Source organism: Pinus tabuliformis, chromosome 7 (genome assembly GCF_031772625.1).
Source record: "Pinus tabuliformis cultivar Carrire ecotype Pingquan chromosome 7, CPIR1, whole genome shotgun sequence".
NCBI classification, from domain to species: Eukaryota; Viridiplantae; Streptophyta; class Pinopsida; order Pinales; family Pinaceae; genus Pinus; species Pinus tabuliformis.
In genome coordinates, this window is record NC_142293.1 from 996,496,990 (window position 1) to 996,518,110 (window position 21,121).

General features: G+C 38.8%; 1 protein-coding gene across 4 annotated transcripts in view; it reads left to right on the forward strand.

The window, feature by feature from the left end:
- LOC149250946 (uncharacterized) overlaps positions 1 to 21,121 on the forward strand; it is a 528,543-nt gene that overhangs the window by 108,805 nt on the left and 398,617 nt on the right. For all 4 annotated transcript variants that reach the window (XR_016266851.1, XM_089459290.1, XM_089459289.1 and 1 more), the window contains exon 5: positions 8,455 to 8,697. Coding sequence is in view for 3 of the 4 variants with exons in the window: in XM_089459290.1 (XP_089315416.1) it covers positions 8,455 to 8,697 (243 nt within the window). In the remaining variant the exon portion in view is untranslated. The remainder of the gene's footprint in view (positions 1 to 8,454; positions 8,698 to 21,121) is intronic.

Genomic DNA, 21,121 nt, shown 5'->3' on the forward strand with positions numbered 1-21,121 from the left:
TGGTAAAGAATGACACTTGGAAGATGGTTGATCTTCCATTGGGAACCAAACCAATTCGCTGCAACGCAGTGTTGTGAACATCTCAATAACATCTCAATTTTATCTCGAAATCACGATTTTTTGGCCTAGCCAATGTTTGTTGATTTTAAAGATCTTTATATGGTACCTTAATTTCGCTGATGTTTGCCAATTTTTACCTATATTTTCCCGATTTTCTCGATTTTTTGGTTTTCTGGACCCTTGCCGATTTTATCCCGATGCCGATGTTCGCAACATTGGCTGCAAGTGGTTCTTCAAAAACAAGTATAAAGGAGATGGCTCACTTGACAAGCATAAAGCCAAGCTTGTGGCAAAACGTTTTGCACAGAAGGAAGAGGCTGACTATGAGGAGACTTTTGCACCCACTACAAAATGGGCTATCATTTAGACACTCTTTGCCTTGGCAACACAGAACGGTTGGAAAGTCTATCAAATGGATGTAAAAACTGCTTTCCTGAATGTAGATCTGAAAGAGAATGTTTTTATGTCCCAACCAGAAGGATTTGTTGTGAAGGGTCAGGAACACAAAGTATGCAAGCTTGTAAAATCCTTGTATGGCCTTAAGCAAGCACCGCGAGCTTGGTACAAGAAATTAACTGAGCATCTTTTGAAACTCAACTTAAAACATTATGATCTTGATGATGCAACTTTGTTGGTCAAGATAGTTGGCAAAACAGTTGTATTCCTTGTGGTGTATGTAGACGATCTTCTGATGACAGGGAACAATGAGAGCTACATTGCATCCATAAAGAAGGAATTGAGGAAAGGTTTTGAAATGATAGATTTGGGCTATGTTCACTACTATCTTGGTATTGAAGTAACTCAACATCCAAAGTTTATATTCCTTTTTCAAAAGAAGTACATCGGAGATTTGTTGAACATGTTTGGCATGGCTGAGTGCAATTCTTTGGCTACTCCAATGGAACAAAACCTAACACTCACATCCATTGAAGGAAAATAATTTGAGGATGCAACGAAGTATAGACAACTCGTAGGAAGTTTCAACTACCTGACTACTACCAGACTAGACATTTAATTCGCCGTTGGAATCCTCTCCAGGTTTATGCAAAAGCCTTGTATGGGTCATTGGTTTGCTGCAAAAAGTGTTCTAAAGTACTTAAAGGGGACTCAAAACTTTGGACTTAAGTATACATAGGTGGGGGACTTCAGCTTAATTGGATACTTTGATTCAAACTTCGATGGAGATAAAGAAACCGGGGTATCTACTTCAGGTTATGTTATGAGTTTTGGTTCAGGAGCAGTCTCTTGGAGATCACGAAAACAATCAGTTCCAACAGATTCCACAACTGAGGCAGAATATGTGGCAGTAGCTAAAGCAACAAAGCAAATTATGTGGCTCAGGAAAATTCTAGAAGATTTGCAGGAAAAACAAGTGCATTCAACTCCTCTTTTGATTACAACGCTTCTGCAATAAAGTTGGCCAAGAACCCAAAGTTCCATGATCGAACGACACACATCAATACAAAATACCATTTGATCCGACATCATGTTGAGGCCAAGGCAATCCACCTACGCCATTGTTCCACAAATGAGCAGATTGCAGGCATCTTCACCAAAGCGCTTGGAAGAGAAAAATTTGAAAGATTCAGAATGATGCTTGGACTCACCAACATCCCTTCAGATTAAGGGGGGGGCATGTTGACACCTAATCTTTGGGATTAGGTAAATATTGTAAATAGGAAAATAAAGAGAATTGAAAGACGAAGAGACATTGGGAGATGAAACCCAATAGTTTTCCTCTCCATGTATATATCCATGTTCCATCTTAATGCAAAACACAATTCAATTCGTGAAGTTACGTCCTGGCCTAACAATAAATAACTAATAATACTTTGGAATATTAATGCAACCTACAGCGTCAGCGAAGTTAGATCAACCATAAAAATATTTGAAGTCCAAACAAGGTCGGTTCATGCCCACAGTTTGTGAACTTGGAGCCCAAGGACTGGGGAACTTGTAAACACTATATTTTCTCAAGAAAAGCTTGTTAGACTTATGGCGAATTAGATCACCTAATATAAACCGACAATCTACCAATAGAATGATTTTATCCCTATCTAATGAAAAACAATTTTTTTAAAAAATATTCAGCACAATATAGGAAAGCCCGTACCCAGCACATACCACAAATCAATGAACAATGAACATGAACTGCACCCCAAAGTCTTTATTATGATTCATAAAACATTCCCAGCGGGACATTAGCATTACAATAGTTTTTTTCTGCAGAATTTTTTTGGCCAAAAATCAGACGGTTTGAGACTCAAATGACTCTTTAATTTATAGGTAAATCCTCCAAGTGGAGAAATAATGGCTAGTTGGCTTGATCCTCGTCAAAATAATCTCGGTCGTCGAAAAATATTTGATCATCTTTTAATCTCCACTGTTGAAATAATTATTTTTGAGGAATTTTTGAATTTGTCGTTTAATCCATTTTTATTAGCTCAAAATTAATTATTTTGAGCTAATTTTCTAAAAAAATTGACTTTGACTTAACCACCAAGGTCCAAGGGTCCAATATATCTTGAATTTCCAATATTCCCTTGGTGGGGGACTTCCAAAAAATAATTCCTTTGAGACCCACAAATTTTTCCACTTGGAGAATTTAATTTTTCTAGACATTTAATTTTGACTCTAATTAATTAAATTTCCGGCTTAGGATTTTAATTTATTTTTGCTAGAAAATTTAATTAATTGACACTTGAAGGGATTAATAATTTTTTCCATCCTCTATTATTTTAGCCATGGTGTCTAAGTATGAGGGACCATGCACTAAAATATTTTTTACATAAGATTTTTACAAATTCAACCCTCAAAGTGGGAACACCCGTTAAGTATAGACCCTCAAATTACATACCAATTTTGCGACACAATATGATCTAGTAGACCAAGTGATTTGTAATAAAATAATTTAGCTGATTAGCTTAAATTATTCCCAAATCATTTTTACATAAGTCTCGACTAGAACACTAAGACTCACCTAAGACTTTGACGAAGAATTCCACCTTAGCTTTGGGGTGAGGTTGGAGGGAAAAACTCTGCCGACCATCTGTTTTTAGAAACACAAATGAATTAGTGAGACGAAAAGCCTCGTAGGATGAAACTCTTGCCAAAATAATAGGCTTACCTAGGTTGTTACACACACACACGGTCTTACTAGCATCATTTACATTATAAACTTGCAGAATGTGTTTACAATGACTCAATAAATTGCTGAAAAATGATCCGATCATTGAAAAATCTTTGGCATATCTGCTTCCTTGGAACTTTGACAAAAAGTGTGCAACACTGCTCATCAAAAAGAATGGAAGAAGGCAATGCAAGAAGAATATCAATCCATCATGAAGAATGGGGTCTAGGAAATCGTTCCTAGACCAAGTGACAAATCGATTGTCACCTCAAAATGGATTTACAAAATCAAACATGTTGTTGATGGAAGCATAGACAAATACAAAGCTAGATTCGTTGCAAGGGGTTTCTCACAAAGGAAGGTATAGACTATGAAGAAACCTTTGCTCCTACTGCTAGGTATACTACTATAAGATCTTTGGTTTTGCTAGCTGCTACTATGGGATGGAATATCCATCAAATGGATGTCAAAACAACATTTCTAAATGGAACCATTGATGAAGAAGTATACATTGAACAACCGGAAGGCTTCAAAATAAATAACAAAGATACACATGTTTGCAGACTCAAGAAAGCCCTATATGGCTTGAAGCAAGCTCCTAGGGCATGGTATGCAAGGATGGATGCATATCTCTTAAGAATTGGATTTGTCATAGTTCTGCCGATGCAAACCTCTACATTAAGGTGGTGAAGAATGAACCAGTCATTATACTACTATATGTGGATGATTTGTTTATTGCAGGTGTGGAGCGCAGAATACTAGAATGCAAGAAAATGTCGACAACTGAATTTCAGATGAAAGATCTGGGACTCATGCACTATTAATTGGGCTTGGAAGTTTGGTAGAAACTCGATGAGATATATTTGGGTCAAGGTAAATACATAATCAAGATGTTACAAAAATTTGGTATGATGGATTCCAAGCCTATGACTACTCCCATGATCACTAATCTGAAGAAGTTGAGAAGCTTCGACTCTAGTCTCGTCGACCCTTCTAGCTATCGTAAGTTGGTGGGTTCTCTGGTGTACTTGGTAAAAACGATACCTGATATATGTTTCGCTGTAAATGTTCTTAGTCAATTTCAATTGGATCCTTGTCATGACCATTGGACAACTGCCAAGCATATTTTGAGATACCTACATGGAACAATACATCACTGTCTAAAGCATGATGGAAATGAAGTCAAGTTAACAAGTTTTAGCAATTTCGATTGGGGTGGCAGTGAGATTGATGGAAGATGCACTACTGATGGATGTTTCAGTTTGGGATTTGCAATAATTTCATGGATGAGTAGAAAACAAGATTCTGTTGCATTAAGTAGTGTTGAAGTAGAATATGTTGCTACTTGCTGCATGTGAAGTAGGAAAGGATGCTGTTTGGTTAAGAAAACTCTTGTCAGATTTGTTTGGAAACCCTTTGAATCCTACAGTGATAAATTATGATAATCCAAGCAACATCAAGATGTCTGAAGACCCCGCATTCCATGCAAGGACAAAGCTTATAAAACAACAAGTACCACTACATTAGGAGTTTGGTACAAGATGGGTTCGTGAAGCTACAATATATTTCGACAGATGGACAGGTAGCTGATGTGTCGATGAAATCCTTCCGAATAAGAAGTTTGAATATTTTAAAAGCATGATTGGGTTGGTTGATGTTGCAGATTTAGTTGATAAGGAGAGATGAAGCATCTTATGGCAAGATGCTTGGGAGGACATCTCGCAGGCCTATGTGTTGATGTTTAGATCCCGAAGTAGGGAAAATGGCGTTGGTCATGGAGCTCCTCCCTTGGATACACGCCTAGATCCCTAGGTTGATGGTAAAGATTAAACGCCTGATGGTATCTAGAGTGGGTAAAGCTTGAGTCCATCTTAGTCCCACCCAATTAGAGTACCCTGGTCAGGCATCTAATCTGTAGCACTGATTGTGCTAGAACTCTTCATAGTTCTTTTCATTTTGAGATCTTCCATGTACTCTTATATGTATGTAATTATGAATACCTCCCTAGTTAAGAGGGAGTGTTGAAGAATGTAAATAGTGTCGGTATTCGTCTATTCATAATTTTACTTGTCAAAAGAAAAGTAATTATTAAAGAAAATTACTTATTAAAGCATGGGTTTCATGCTTGGGCCAATGTTTTCTAGGTCAAAGCCTCCATTGAAGGCTTCTAGGTTTTGTCTTAAGTCATTGTCATTTTTATTAGACCCTTCTTGGGCTTTTGTATCATGTAAAAATAATTATTTTTGAGTCAAAAAGGTTATTTGTCACCTCCACACCAAGTTGGCCTTGTCCCCATGAAGTCGGCCTACATTAGGGCAATTCGACCCAACAGAAAGGCTATATATAGAGAGGTAGTTCGACCTATTTGGAGCATTCACTCAACAAGTTCGATCTTCAAGGAAGAGAGGCAGAAAAGAGAGTGAAGTAGCTAGAGAAGGACAAAATTTGTTGGGAAGACCTAATTCGAGTTTCTGGGCTATCTATCTCTCACACATGCGAAGTTTCTGGGTAGTTGTTGGGGCCAAAATTTTGTGTCTACTGCAGGTCTGAAATTTTGAAACTGGGGGCTGAAATTCTGGACTGAAGCTGCTGCTGGGGAGCTGTTACTTGGAGACTTTGACAGGGATCATCTATTGAAGGGAAGGGCTGACTTGGTGGTTGGAGGAGGTCTTTGTCTAGGTCTAAGAGGTCTTGGAGAGTCTCATCTTGATTTGAATCTACTAGTGGAAGAGTTGGACTAGGTTTTCCCCTTGAAGGGGTTTTGCCTTGGCTGAGCGCCTACATCTTGTGTCTCTTGTTCTTGTGGTCTTCATATACATATAATTTGGTAATTGCTTGATGAAATATAAACTAATAATGAAGTAAAATAAGCCAACATTATTCACAAGTAATTATCAAGAAAAAAGAATCAAACCCTAATTCCTATAAGCACTGATTTCTCAACAAAAAGATAGTGTGAAATCCTCCTCTGCTCCCTTAAGTATTCCAACCCCGTAGCCTCCCTTGGTGGCCCCCACAATCCACTAATTCGACCTCTTCCCTTGGTGGTTCGAATGGTCTTCTTGGTGGCCCCCACATTCCACTAAAACTTCGATTTCCTGTCTCTCCTAATGCACATGGCCTCCTTTGACCTCCAAAATTAAAGTGGGGCCTACTCCACCCACTTTTCCTAAGTCATCCAAGGTACCAAAATTCATCTCTAATGCCAAAAGTGCAAAATTGGATTATACTTTGCAAAATTTATTTAGTTGGGGATATCACAGAAAGTGAAATGATGTAAATGAAGCTTTGTTGACCAACTCTCAAGAGAACTCTGCCAAACAATGGCCATTCAACATCACTTTATAGAACTCTCCTCCTAAAGGAGATGTCAACCTCATGCAATATGCCTTTGTTAACTCATGATGAGGTGAGGTGATGTGAAGGAGATCTTATGCATCTAACCCCTGCGCCTTATTAGAAGGGAGTGGAGTGAACTCAAACAAGTCCAATTGAACTCTCCCATGTGCCTTGTTAGAAGTGGAGTTAAGAGTCTTGATCTAGAGCTAAACTCATGCACTCTTTGAGTCCTTCATGCATCCTTTCTAGTGGAGTAGATTGAAGAGAGAGAGAGAGAAGGCCATGCACTCTAGATTAACTCTCTCATGCACTTTGAGTGAGGTGGAGTGAAGTAGACAAGGGCCATGCGCTTTCTCCACATTACTAAGGATCAATCACTGAAGTTCAATAAGGCAGCCTCATGCGAGCTCATTTGCACTAAATTGGATTGAACTGAAGATGACTCAACATGAGTAAGGTCAAGTGAAGCAGTCCAACAAAGTGCCCTGAGATGAGATGGCTGATTTGCCACATCACTGCCATGTCAGTACTATGCAGCGCATCCACCTGCTTCCACTTCTCATCTTGCATGGAGAGCACCTGCTATGAATAGACACGCTACAAATAGTCACGATGAAAATAGCAGTCTTCCCTAAAAAAAGGAAAAGGTGAAAAGTTTCGAATCCTGGTAAATATGGTATGCCTATAGGCACTGCTAAAAATAGCGGTATCTCACATGTTGCCCAGAAAAAGCCCATTGGAATCATCATCTCACAAGGATCTCAAATATGCAATCACCTCTGACATGCAAACTTCTGAATTCCAACTGCTAAAAATAATAGTGTCCTCCAAAACTGATGAAAGTGGTTGTTAAAACTTAAATGTCTCTGACTCTGAATTAGGCTCATATCACTGAAAAATCCTGCATCTGACCTCTATGACAATTGTCTATGACCTGTGTGAAGCTGACTCTGATAGTAAACTCTGAAAGTTAACTTTGAACACCAGCCTGATAAAAATTGGGTGGCTCTTAACCCTCCAGTTTTCAAGGGGCTAATATTGGGGTTGATAAACCCCTAACAAGATTTCTCTCTTTTACAATAAATACACTGGTTATGACAAATTTGTAACAGTAGCAAAAATTCCTTGCTCTATTTGTGGCATTTGGATTATGCTTATGCTAATAAGGATCTAGTAGATAAGATCCACAGGACAAGATTCGATACAAGGTTTTGTAGAAAATATGGACTATAATTTCCCAAATCATATCTATGTACATATAAATTTATAGAGTGAGAGAGAGAGAGAGAGAGAGAGAGAGAGAGAGGTCTACTGATATTCAACATCCTAATTATCAGACTTCAAAACTTTTGTAGAAAGGTTGAACACTTTTGAGAAATAGGAAGTTAAGATTGTGTTTTGAGCTTATCTCTGAGATATTTAAAATTAACGCATACCTGAAATGCAGCAGTCTGACCAGACTTGAATGCTAGTTAAATAAAATAGCACAGACAAAATGATTCCATAGATTTTGAATTTATGCCTCACATGGGATGTGCAAAGTTGAAGCTTAAGTTTTGCAAGAAAACAAAATTATTTCTAACCTTTTAAGGAATTAACAAGTTGACCATTTTCCCAGTGCTTGTGGAGTGTGATTTTACCTATGTGGATATTACTGAAAAATGATCCTAATTGGCAAGGAGACATGTTTAGATCTTCTCATCAAAGGATATCTTGTACAAGTATTCAGTCTCACTTTCTTTTTAATTTGATATGCAACTCGCATGGAGACATTTTCTCTACTAATGCTTTGGTACTGAGTTTTTATCCATGGCTTGCAGTCCAGGTCAGACAAAGTTGCAAAAGTAGCAATGATTATGACTTATCTTGCTTCTCTATGAAAGATGGCTTGCTGTACGTATTGATGTGCTGTCTTGTTTTTGCAGCCATTGTTCAATCTTAATGATGACAGTCCAGTGCGCTTACAGCCTCTAAGTTCAATCATTTCAGTGGCAACGAGGCGGCATGCATTAAGACAGATTGGATTGGAAATATTTTTCAAGGAAGAGGATAATAATTTTAGAAATGCAACTGGATTTGGGCCTGCCTATGGAGCAAGTGCCTTCTTTACTTTCCAAAATGTACAAGAACGTGATACTACAGCTACTGAGTTGCTTAAGAAACTTAAAGTAAGGACACTGCTTTTTCTGAATCTGGTTGAATTTCCTGAAGTTATCAACTAGTTTATCTATAATGCTCAAAGAAACTTTTGATCATGAATCATGCAGACTAGATGGACACTCTGATGTGTAGGCAGTGTCAATTTAGTGTCAGCTACATATAAAGGCATTTTCCTCAGCAGAAAAGAGATTTGAATGAAACAGACACTAGGAGATACATAGATACACATCCACACATAGCTAGCTCGTCGCTATGTCTCTATGTCAATCTATTATTCTATGTGTTTCACGGTCCCCGGAGATCAGTGACTGCTACATCCACGAAATAATTGTACCAGGCAGATCTACCTGAAAGGAGCAGTTTCTGTTGGCTCAACCATGGAGCTTGACCCTAAGAGTGTCGAGAGAATTTAACCCGTGACCTCTCACTAGCATAGGTGCTTTAACGACAGGGACTTGACCAACTAAACTAACCCTTGGGGCCATGAAAAAATTATGTCAGTCTATTCATTTTATAATACTGAGCAATTTTGGTACTTATACAATAGCTTTGACTTTTATATAGCATTTAAAAAAATAAAAATTGTTAGTGATATATTTTTTTAAAAATATCAAGTAGTATGTTAAGCTAATATTCATATTATCTGGTTAATATTTTATTTTTTAATTGAAGATAATTCAAAGGGGACAATGGACATGGATAGCGGTATAAACTGCATTTTCAAAATTTGATGAGATAAGGAATGATCCGAGTGAATGTGCACGCATTTACATACACTCTTTTATGAACACAGTACTTTCCATGATAATTTGACATCAATAGTCACATTTTATTTTTAAAGAAAAAAAATGTCAACATGTAAGCTTAATACATTTGATTTCCATTTTTGGCTTACCAAATGTTTCCTTTCTTAAGTATAAGAATCTGATACCTAAAATTATATTTTTCTTGAAGTTCTCTATGCAAGAGGTGTTTCACATGTGTGAATTCTTGTCCCTATGCCAATAGACTATTGAGATTGGAATAAGCTATTGCTCATAGGAGAAACAAGCTTTCAAGGATTGGGGGTGGATGATTGTGTGGAGTAGTAGAGACAAGAGCCAACAAGTTAGACAACAACATAGCTGCAACCAATGGGATTGGAAGATCCTTTTGATCTTGCAAAGAAAACATGTGTTTGGGATATTGAACATTGACTTTGTGGTTTTGAGATATACATAAGCAAGGAGACGAAGATTATGATGTGGATCAATTGGGATAAGGGCATTATAAGGCCGACAAAAATGCACTCTCTACTTGAAATGAAAATAGGTCCCTAAAAGAATTCTCACACTCAAAGACCATTGTTTAACCATAAAGCTTGCTTTCCAACCCTATCTTGCTAATGGTATGGTTCCTTGGCCTTGCTAGACTGCCAATGTTTTCATTTTCATTTGCAGGACATCCGTATGAAAATTTACCTCTTTGACATCATCATCAAACCCACAGTTCTTTATGTGGTTGAGGTTTGGGGTCCATATCAATCCTCCATGAATTGTGTCATGTCAAGACGGTGCAAAGTATCATGCTCTAGAGTATGATCTATTGGAAATAGATGGTCCCACATGCCATCGTCGAGGGTGAGTTTGGGGTTTATCCTTACTCATGGAGAGCATTCTCATACTTATTTTCTTCTTCTCTAAGATTTGCACTTTAGGGAACTATGGCTTTTGTTGGGATGGATATCCCTATCTTGCTGTCTGCTCTTTTGAGGAGATTGCCCATTTTGGGCATAAACCAAGCTAGTTCTCAAAGGTCACTTCATTTTTTGAGCCCATTGGAATTTTTATAGTGTGTTTATTTTAGATAGCCTTTGAATGTCGCCAGTCTTCTCCTCCCCATTGGAGCGCTCAACCTAGCTATTAGGGATGGCATCTATCAAGTGTACATTTAGAGCACTTGGGTCCCCCCTTAGAATTTTATCCCTTGGATGGTATTTTATTATGAGCATTTCATGCAGGTGTAGGATGGTCTTGTTTTTGTGCTTGAATTCAATCGATGGCATTAGGTGCACAGTGTTAGGATCCCCCTTGGTCAGTTGCAACTTGCAAGTATGGTTCAACCATTTATGGGTTGAGACAAGTCACCAGATCACATGGTCTGCAAGGAGTTGTCAGTTGTGCCATCTTCAGGATATCAAGTTCAAGAATCACTTTGCTTTCAAATATCCCCTATATTACGAGGTTAGGGGGAGGTTCAATTGCTTATTCTTGAAATTGGGGTGTTAATTTGCAACTTTACAAGAAAGGGTCAAGTGTTTTTGGTGCAAAATATTAAGATTTCCATTGATAATGGGTGGTCCCATTGCAGCAGGTCTGCCCCAGGAGAAAAGCTCCCCACATGATTGACGTAGGTCCAGTCCTTGGTGGCTTGTGCAGGTGTGTGTTTGCCACACACAGCACATTCTGTCAAAATGGCTGAATGTATAATAAGTCATTACATCAACATAAAAAAAAATCCACCTGCTCTGTCTATCTGATCTGTCATAATAATTACAAAATAAAAAGTTAAAACCTAACAATTTTTTGGCTGCCAAAGGGGCTTTACAGTAATGTAATTTGGAATGCATTGTTAACATGGATGGTTGTACTGGCTCATGCTAGTCACGTGAACCAACCTAGTTAATAGATATTGGTAGCTAGAGCTTGTATGTTAGCACTATGACATGAATTAGATATTTGTCTGAGATATATGACTAAAGGCATCTTGAACACACAGATAACTCTCCTTGGCAGCACAACGAGAAATAAAAATCCAACGAGGTATGTTATAAGGGAACCAACCATAACTGTTTACTTGTGTAGGAAGAGCGAAGGGTTCAAAGGAGAGGTCTTGTACTGGGAGTCACATGGATAAGATGGAGTGGTGCTTAGCCAATCCTTGTGTTGGGAGGGGAAAATGTACATGGTGTGTGATCGGTTTGATATTTATAGTACCTTGGAGAGGTCTAGGAGCCGGCCATATAACTTTCAAAAAATGCACAGAATTTGCCCTCCATACAGACATGCATGCCTGAGTAATTATATACATATAATACTCTAGTAGGATTACATGGCATGCTCAAACATGTATATTATTGTGCAATTTTGGATGGCTGTCCATGTGTTGGTGTAAGGAAGACCAATCCTCTAACGGTGGTATCCAAGCTGGTTGTTGGCTCTCGCCTGCTCAAAAATAGATATGGAAGTGCTGCAATTACAGGAAACTGCTGCAAAGCTCCAGCAAGACATGCAGGCTTTGCTTACAGAAAAAAATTGCTGAACTCCACAATATTAGGTCATTGTTGGAGAGAGGGGATAGCCCTAAAAGAGAGGACGCAGGTAAAAAGTAAGACATCTAAAAAATGTAAACCTTGCCAAGCTTTATGGTATAAGTATACACTCTTCCTTTTTTCAAGGGATTGAACAAGTTGATCAATGTCTTAATACAATGGAACGTGATGAGATGAAAATGTTGTTGCACAAAAATATCATAGGCAGGTTCACAGAAACGAGGGCATAAACCCTCATTCTGAATGAACGAGTTATTTTTCCTGTTTTAGCCTTGAGGGGCTTAGCTAGAGATTGGTGAAAATATTTATGACTAGTTGGAATTTGGTATGCATCTAATGATGATTTGCCTAACAATTATGCCATATGGAGAATGGAAAACTAAATATATATGGATGACATAAGATTTTCCATTGTATATTTAATATATTTTCTTTTACCCTATGTTATATTTACCTGTTTCACTTTAAACTGTCTATGTGACAATTTGTAACAACCCATCAGGTCTGTTACAGCTTCTGGTGCAAATAATCACACAGAATTTTCATACAGGAACAGATAGAATATCATACATGAACACAAAAGAACAGAAAATCTTGCAGTCTCTTATGCTCTGCTCAGGATTAATTTCTTGCTCAAGTGGGGATACTTGTTACCACAAAATCTAGCGAGCCTAGTGCAAATCCTCACCAGGCAACCTAGGTTTCATGGCAACAATGAGATGAGCCAACACTGTCACCTTAGTGGCCTTTGTACTGCTATTTAGTGGTGGATATTATCCCCACAAAGGAGGCTTCCCGGGCAAGAATTAGAGGTCAGATGACTAGATTTCCAAGCCAAATGGCTCTTTAAGGGACTTAGAGATCAATCACCTAAACAGATCTTCAACAAAGGAGCGTTCAGAGATGATAAGAGTCCAATGGTTATGGGGGAAGTACTGGCCAAGCCTTGAAGGCTAAGATAAGAGTTACAAGTATTCAAGCACACTTTCCACCAATCCCGATTCCCAACGGAAAAGAAAGCTGTTATAAACTAGGGATTTTATTTTATGCAGATTTACAGCATGCAATAGCATATAATAGCTAGGAAATAGCCTTCCAAAGATAGATTATGTTGTGGAAAAATCTTGCAAAATCAAGATGTCAAAGACTTTCTCCAAGCCAACCCCAGCAAGGGACCAAAAGTAAAAGCCCGCCAAAGCTTTTGCTGTAAAGGGGAAATTTGTCCTTCTGATCACTTGTGCAAAGCTTGCAAATTGCTGTGTTACATCAGAGGGTTTGGATTTTTGCACGTGATTTTGTATGAAAGAGGTCATCCTGCTCTCAATGGTTGAGCTAGACATACTGTCACATTATAACAGCATCTTTCGGAAAAAATCACATAAGATATATTCTTATCGACGCGTTCCGAACCAGCTAGTGTGGTTCATCTTCAGGATAAGATGAGGAACCAGATCCGGGCAATGAAATAAATAGATGTAGAGAGCTGTTTACTAGCCGTTAGCGAGTAACAGCTAGTTTGACTAAGGGCAGAGAAAAGATTTGACAAAAGGTTGAGGTAAATAGATAATTTAAAATTTTTATTATTTTTATGAAAATATTAAAAGCAGTTATAATAATTAATTTATTAAACCCTATATAACCCTAATAAATCTTAATTTATATAATGTTAAATTTTTTATTTCAATCCTCAAATATTAACTAATAAAATTAAATAGAGACAATCAATAAAAATAATAGAAGGAAGATTTAAAAAAAATAATAAAAAAAATAAAATAAAATTCCTCATCTTGAGGAATTATAATAAGAAAATAAAAGCGTTTACGGACATAAATCATTTTTTTTTTTGAAAAAAGGAGTTGTAATAATTGATTTAATTTAACTCTTTTTTATCCTAAAAAATCTTAATTTAAAAAATATAACAAAAAAATATCTATCTTAATTAATAAAATGAAATAAAGAGAATCAATTAAAAATAAAAGAGGGAGGATCAATAATATTATAAAATTAAAAATCATTTTAATTTTTAATTTTTAAAGGAGTTTTAAATTTAACTCTTTTTAATCCTAATAAATCTTAATTTAAATAATATAAAAAAATCTATCTTAACTAATAAAATTAAAAAATAGAACCAATTAAGAATAAAAGAGAGAGGATCAATAATAATATAAAAATAAAAAGAAATATTAATAATGTCTAATGGAATATCTAGAAAATATATATATATATATATATATATATATATATATATATATATATACAATTTAGGAAGAAAGTGCAGGAATCCAGCATTTGCTGATGCTCCAACCATCGTCCCTATTTAGATTAATAGGACACTGTTCAATCTCTAGGGCCTCCCTAAATTTACGATGATGAAAATGGTCGATCCTCGCAATGACCCTAGCCTCTTCGATGCAGATGTGATGATTGGTTTTTTCTGCATGTTCGGCCAAAGCAGAGGAGCGAGACCTCCCATGCTTGATGTCTGCAGCGTGTTCACAAATCCTTTGGCTAATAGATCGACTAGTCTCCCCTATATAAGGAGTTCCACAGGAACAGGGAATGATGTAAACACCCTTCCCATCCTTAGGGTTAACTGGGTCTTTAACTGAACGAAGAGAACTCTGAATAGTGTTAAGGGGTCTAAAGGAGGAATGAATCTTATGTTTTTTCAAGACCCTAGCACTTCTATCCGTAGTTCCTTGAATAAAAGGAAGATGAACCCTAGAAGACCAATCCTTGGGTTCAATCTTATTCTTAGGAACTTTTTCAGCATTTAGAAAAGCCCTAAGACCTTGTGACCTGCTATAACCATTTTGTTTGTTTGTTTAAATCTTCCTTCTATTATTTTTATTGATTCTCTCTATTTAATTTTATTAGTTAATATTTGAGGATTGAAATAAATTTTTTAATATGATATAAATTAAGATTTATTAGGGTTATATAGGGTTTAATAAATTAATTATTATAACTGCTTTTAATGTTTTCATAAAAATAATAAAAATTTTAAATTATTTATTTACCTTAACTTTTTGTCAAATCTTTTCTCTGCCCTTAGTCAAACTAGCTGTTACTCGCTAACGGCTAGTAAACAGCTCTCTACATCCTATTTATTTCATTGCCCGGATCTGGTTCCTCATCTTATCCTGAAGATGAACCACACTGACTGGATTGAAACGCATCGATAAGAATATATCTTATGTGATTTTTTCCGAAAGATGCTGTTATAATATTATGGATCACAGAAGTCTTAGCTCAAAAATACAGTCACCTTCATAATCATCGGGTGAGATCAATGGAGGAAAATCCAGAAGTTGCAGAAAGTACTGGAGCTGCCAACAATGCTATCTGGTACAGGAGCTCTGGTCTTGGTAGCACTTCTTTTTAGATCACTACCTTTCTGCAGGCCATAGTAGTAGCTCAGGTGTCTCTGTTCAGATTTTGGTTGTGGCAATGTTATGACAAATGGCAGACACTGTATTGACAAACAAAAGTTCTCACCTGAAACAAAAGCTTTTGGATCACGCTCCATCAATGGCTTAGCTGCAAAACTGTGAGAATTTTCAAAGATCTATAGATGATGAAAGAGCTTCTGTTTTGAAGTCGTCCAGGAGAATTAGCTCTCCAGAGTTGCAGTCAAAATCAGTATCTCGCTATTCTTCTGATATTGCCTTGTTTCCAGGAAAGCCTCCATCAAGTGCTCATAAAGAGTTGCTTTGAAGGGATCATGGTCTACAAGTGCAAGAGAATAATAATTTAAGGCAATCAGGTCGTGAATATGATTGATTGAGTCCGGAGAAGCAATTTCATAGAATTGGATTGAAGCATGAAATTTTTTCTCGATTTAAAGTTCACTTTGAAGTCAGCGGTCAAGATGTCAAATTACATTCTTTCAGAAACAAATGGGGGGACTCTTTCGATAAAAGGCCAGGTAATTTTGGAAGTTCTCCCGTAAGGTTTGAATCATCCTTACACTTGGCTATGAATTGGTCGCTTGAACCAAATGGAAACGATATTAATGGGTCTCAAGCTGGAGAAGGGATCTATGAGACCTTTCACACCCAAACTCACGTCCTTCCCTCTCTCATATCAAGTGAATTGATCATTGCAGGAGAAGGGATCTATGAGACCTTTCACACCCAAACTCACGTCCTTCCCTCTCTCATATCAAGTGAATTGATCATTGCAGGGTATGGCGCTGCTTCAAGAAAGATATTGTGATGCACGAATGACAATAGTTTAAGCAGAAACTCTCTGATCTTCGTATGAAAATGCACCCTGTTTCAAGGGTCCTCCCCAATGGCATTGGTGTGGCTTGGTTGGGCTTCTGAGCTTGGCACTGGCTGGTTGAACATCATGTTTAAGCAGAAACTCTCTGGTCTTCGTATGAAAATGCACCCTGTTTCAAGGGTCCTCCCCAATGGCATTGGTGTGGCTTGGTTGGGCTTCTGAGCTTGGCACTGGCTGGTTGAACATCATTGTGCTGCGTGGAATTTGTATTCAGGGGTTTTCAGTTGCCTTGGTAGACTGCAAATTAGGAACACATATGTAGCTCCAGGTAGCAGTGTAGCTGCACTGACCATTGTCAGAAGCATATTGGGGGTCTGGCTCCATTCCTTGTTGGCTATCCCTTCGTGTTCATGTGTTGCTGGTTTGAATTTATTCATCAATGGTAGCACTAACAACATCTAAACAAAATTTAAAAGTCAACAAATAATCGATCATTTATTTCCGTCAGTGCCTTCTATAACATTGTCTGATGCATAAAAAATTTCAGATGAGAAATTTGCTGTTGGAGTTTGTCAGGTGCCCACTGAAACATTGGTTGTAGACTTGTCAGTTATATCTCCAACTAAGAAGTGCTGCATATGGACACAACATGGGACTCTGAAGTTGATTGAAGTGCATGGGAATATGGAAAATCGGTTTTAAAGCAGAGAAGGAAAAGGTAATCTGGGAACAGATTTCAGCATCTTTGTTGGAGCATGGAATTGATCGTGATCCAGACCAGTGTAAATCTCTGGGCATCACTAGTTACTAAGTATGAGAGCCTTCTCCAAGCAGAGAAAAGTAAAAAGTCATGGCCAATTTTGGCCGAGATGCATAAAATATTATTGGGTTACTCAAGAAGAGTATGAAAGTATCAGTTGCCTTTAAATGGGAGGATACACAGGAGATATGCAAATCATTATTTAATTGGAAGGAGAAAATGCATTATATCTCGTGTGAAGAATTGAGGTGTAAAGTGAAGTGCTCGGTTCTTGTTGAAATTTCTAAGTCTGGCATGTTAGAAACCCCTACTGCATTATCTGGTTTATTTCACTTGTTTATTCCATTAACAAGTTATTTATAAATATAAATACTGAAATAAACACAAATTCAGCCTTAACTCATATACAGATCATCAACTGAAATACTAAAACAAACACACAACGGACACCGTTATTTTTGGACAATCGTCCCCGGAAAAACCCAATGCGGGCAAACCAGTGCAACATTTCTGAGGGTTTTATTATTATGCAGATTTCATAAGTACAACTAGGGCGCTGAAATGGCTCACCCAACCAAGATTGTTACACGACATTAATACCTCTTCTCGGAGACAGATATTCAGCTTCTCAGCTCTAGTCTGCCCCATAAAAATCCTTCGGACGCTTCCTCTTGACTCTGCATCAGCCCTGCTAGCTTCAGATCAGGCCCTTGAAGCCTTTGCGTCAGTCCTTTGGCCCTATGCGTCAGCACTCTGGCCCTCTGCGTCAGCTTTCTGGCCTTCTGCGTCACCCACGCAGGCCCCTCAGCCTCTGCGCAGTCTCTAGTTGCCTCTGCATAGCTTCTGCTGCCTTTGCATAGATCTAGCTGTCTCTGCTTCAGCCTCTTCAGTCACTACATTGACCCTAAGGCACTATCCCTGCCTCTCTGCTATGTACTCACTGCCCCTCGATGCAACATATCACTTGTTCGAATTTTCTCAGCAAGCCCCGCTCCAGAAAATCGAATTGACTGAGCAATCTTGGTGTGTCTCCAACTGACCCTCAAGCCTCCTCTTATGCTTTTCCTGTTGAGTCTTCAACGACCGAGATTAAGTCTCTAATCAACGAATAAGATTAGATTTGGCTTGATCCATGTCATCTAAAACATTCTCACCCAATTTTATATTAATACCCATTAATATTTTAATTTTCTTAAGTTTAGACTTAGGAACCCCATTAAAAATATTAATTATTTTGATATCTCTCTAATGTGGTGGAATTTCTCCAAACCATTTCTGGGTCTTGGAGATCTCATGTGCTTTAGCCTCTCCACCAATTTTCATGGCTAGAGCACATTTGATGCTACCACAAATCAACACTCCCTCTTAGCGAGGAATGTGCTCTAGTAATGCTCCACCACTAAACATCACACTGATCCTTCCACACCTGTAACTTTGCTGATGCTTGGCCTGTTGCCCAACATCCACTGCACCACTGCTTCTTGTACTGCTGCCCATGACCCTGCCACTGCCACTGCTACATATGCACTGCAACTCCCTCTCAACATGATGCCCGTATCACTTCCACTGCTAATTGCTGCACTGCAACTCAGTTACCGAGAAGTAAGTAACTGTGTAAAGTTTTGTAGATGTTCTATGCTAAGAGCAATTTCACTTTTCTCACAGCAATCATACAAGTAGATAAGCAAAATGCAGATAGAACATATAAGCAGATCTTACAGAAGACAAATCAGAAACAAGAAAAATGTATGTGTTTGTTTCGGCGGTCAACAGGATGCTTCAACCAGCAAAGTCTCCTTTGGTCAGCCAGCCCAGCATGTGTCACAACAACCCTCCAACCAGTAGATGAGTCAACCCAAGTCAGTTCTACAAAAGTCAACGCTGTCCTGAAAAGTCAACGCAGGGGCAGCAAGCTAAAAGTCAACGCAGCAGCAAAACGGTCAACCCTTTGACCTCGATTTTTGTGCCAGGTAGTATGGCCTTCAAAAATCGAACCTCCCACAAGTTTTCAGCTTGTTTGGACCAAGCGTTGACCAAAGTCAACGCTGGTCAAACTTATGCGAAACCCTAGCAGCAGAAAAATCCTCTTCGTCCTTCCCACGTGTGGCTGAAATTCGTCCTCCAGGTAGCTCGTACTTTTTAGGATGAGAGAGGAAGATGTGAGTTGTGTTATGATCAAATTCTCTCCAACTTTTCCTGTATATATATATCCATCAATGAGGGTGTGTGACACATCTGTTGGGCATGTGAGCCTACATTACAAAACTGGCTGACCTTTGCACATATAATTTATTAAGAATAATAAATTCAAAATATAAGTTCTGCTCATCGGATTAAGACTATTTTTATATGGATTTTACACCTCTCAGAAAGAGGAATCCAACAAAAATATTAGCCACTTAATCTGAGCATCAGAACATGGAGTTTGGACCTAGTTGTCCAAATTTAACACTCCCTCTCAACTAGGGAGAACTCCATCTATTAGTGCAATTAACATCGTGAGTCATCCCGCCGAAACTTGCTTTGCTGGCTTCTTTATTTCAGAACAGAAGTGGGTCAGTCACAAAGACATCATTCCCCGACTGACATAATCAGTCCAGAGGTCCCAGACCTCACAAATCTTGATCCCAGATCAAGTGGTTGGACCATGCCATCCTAGATAGAGAGTACGGCAATCTCTGATGCGTCCATCAGTCTTTGCTAATAGTCTCTAGCTTTTCCACACCTCATTGGCCAAATGAGAGGTACTTCCCATGAGCCCTGAACTCAATGGGTAGGATGCATACGGGGCACAGATTAAATGAGTGGCGAACCAGCTCAATAATCACAAGGGTGGGGCAGAAGCATTATGAGTGCTTATAGCTCCGAGAAGCTATCCCCAAAGCCCCCCAGAGCTCCCAGAGCTCATCGTCCAACAGGACCCACATCATAGGGTCTTTCCACGACACCAAGACTCTCACGGAAGGTTAGGAACTTGACCTTCCCCAGGGGCTTAGTGAGAATATCCGCGACCTGCTCATCAGTTCCTATATGATCGAGCCTTACGGCGCCTCGCTGTACCATATCCCGGATAAAGTGGTACCTGATATCAATATGCTTGGATCGGTCGTGGAACACAGGATTCTAAGTCATACGAATCCCACTCTGATTATCACAGAGTATTACAGTGGTATCTAGCACATGTTGGAACAGCTCACTAAAGAGCTTCCTCAACCAAACTGCTTCACAACAGGCCATACTAGCAGCAATGTATTCGGCCTCCGCGGTGCTCAAAGCCACCGACTTCTGCTTCCTGCTCATCCATGAGATCGAAGCAGAACCAAGATTGAAACAGCATCCAGATGTGCTCTTACGATCCACCACACTGCCAGCCCAATCGGCATCAGTATATCCCCGGAGTATCACACTCCCGGCAGTGTATCTCAGCCCATGGTTTATCGTGCCCCGAAGATATCTCAAAAGATTCTTGGCACCAACCCAGTGAAAATGATGAGGCTCAACCATCTGTTGACTCAAAGTATTCACTGCAAAACATATGTCCGGACGGGTGTTCACTAAGAACATCAAAGCTCCTATGAGTTGACGATACTCAGTAGGATTGGCCAAGATAGGCCCTGCAGCGCTGCCACTCAACTTCTTAAAGTTGAGTTCCATTGGTGTCGACACGGACTTACAGTCCACCATCCCAAATCTTTCCAGAAGCTTCACAATATACTTTCCTTGAGAAAGGAAAATCTCTCCAAGTCTCTGCCAGACCTCCAGGCCTAGGAAATAGTGCATCAGTCCTAGGTCTTTCATCTCGAACTCAGCAGCAAGCTCCCTCTTACATTGATGAATGAGAGGGTCATCACCTGTCAGGAAGAGGTCGTCCACATACAGCACTAGAATGAGAGGCTTTCCTTCCTCAACCTTAAAGTAAAGGTTAGGATCAGCATTGCTTCGAGTGAAGCCCAGCTTCATCAAGTAACTATCCATCCTCTCATACCAAGCTCTGGGTGCTTGCTTTAACCCATAGAGGGCTTTCTTCAACCTGCAGACATAAGTGTCTCGATCTTGAACTTCAAATCCCAGAGGTTGTTCTACATACACCTCTTCCTTTATTGCACCATGCAGAAAAGCGGTCTTGACATCCATC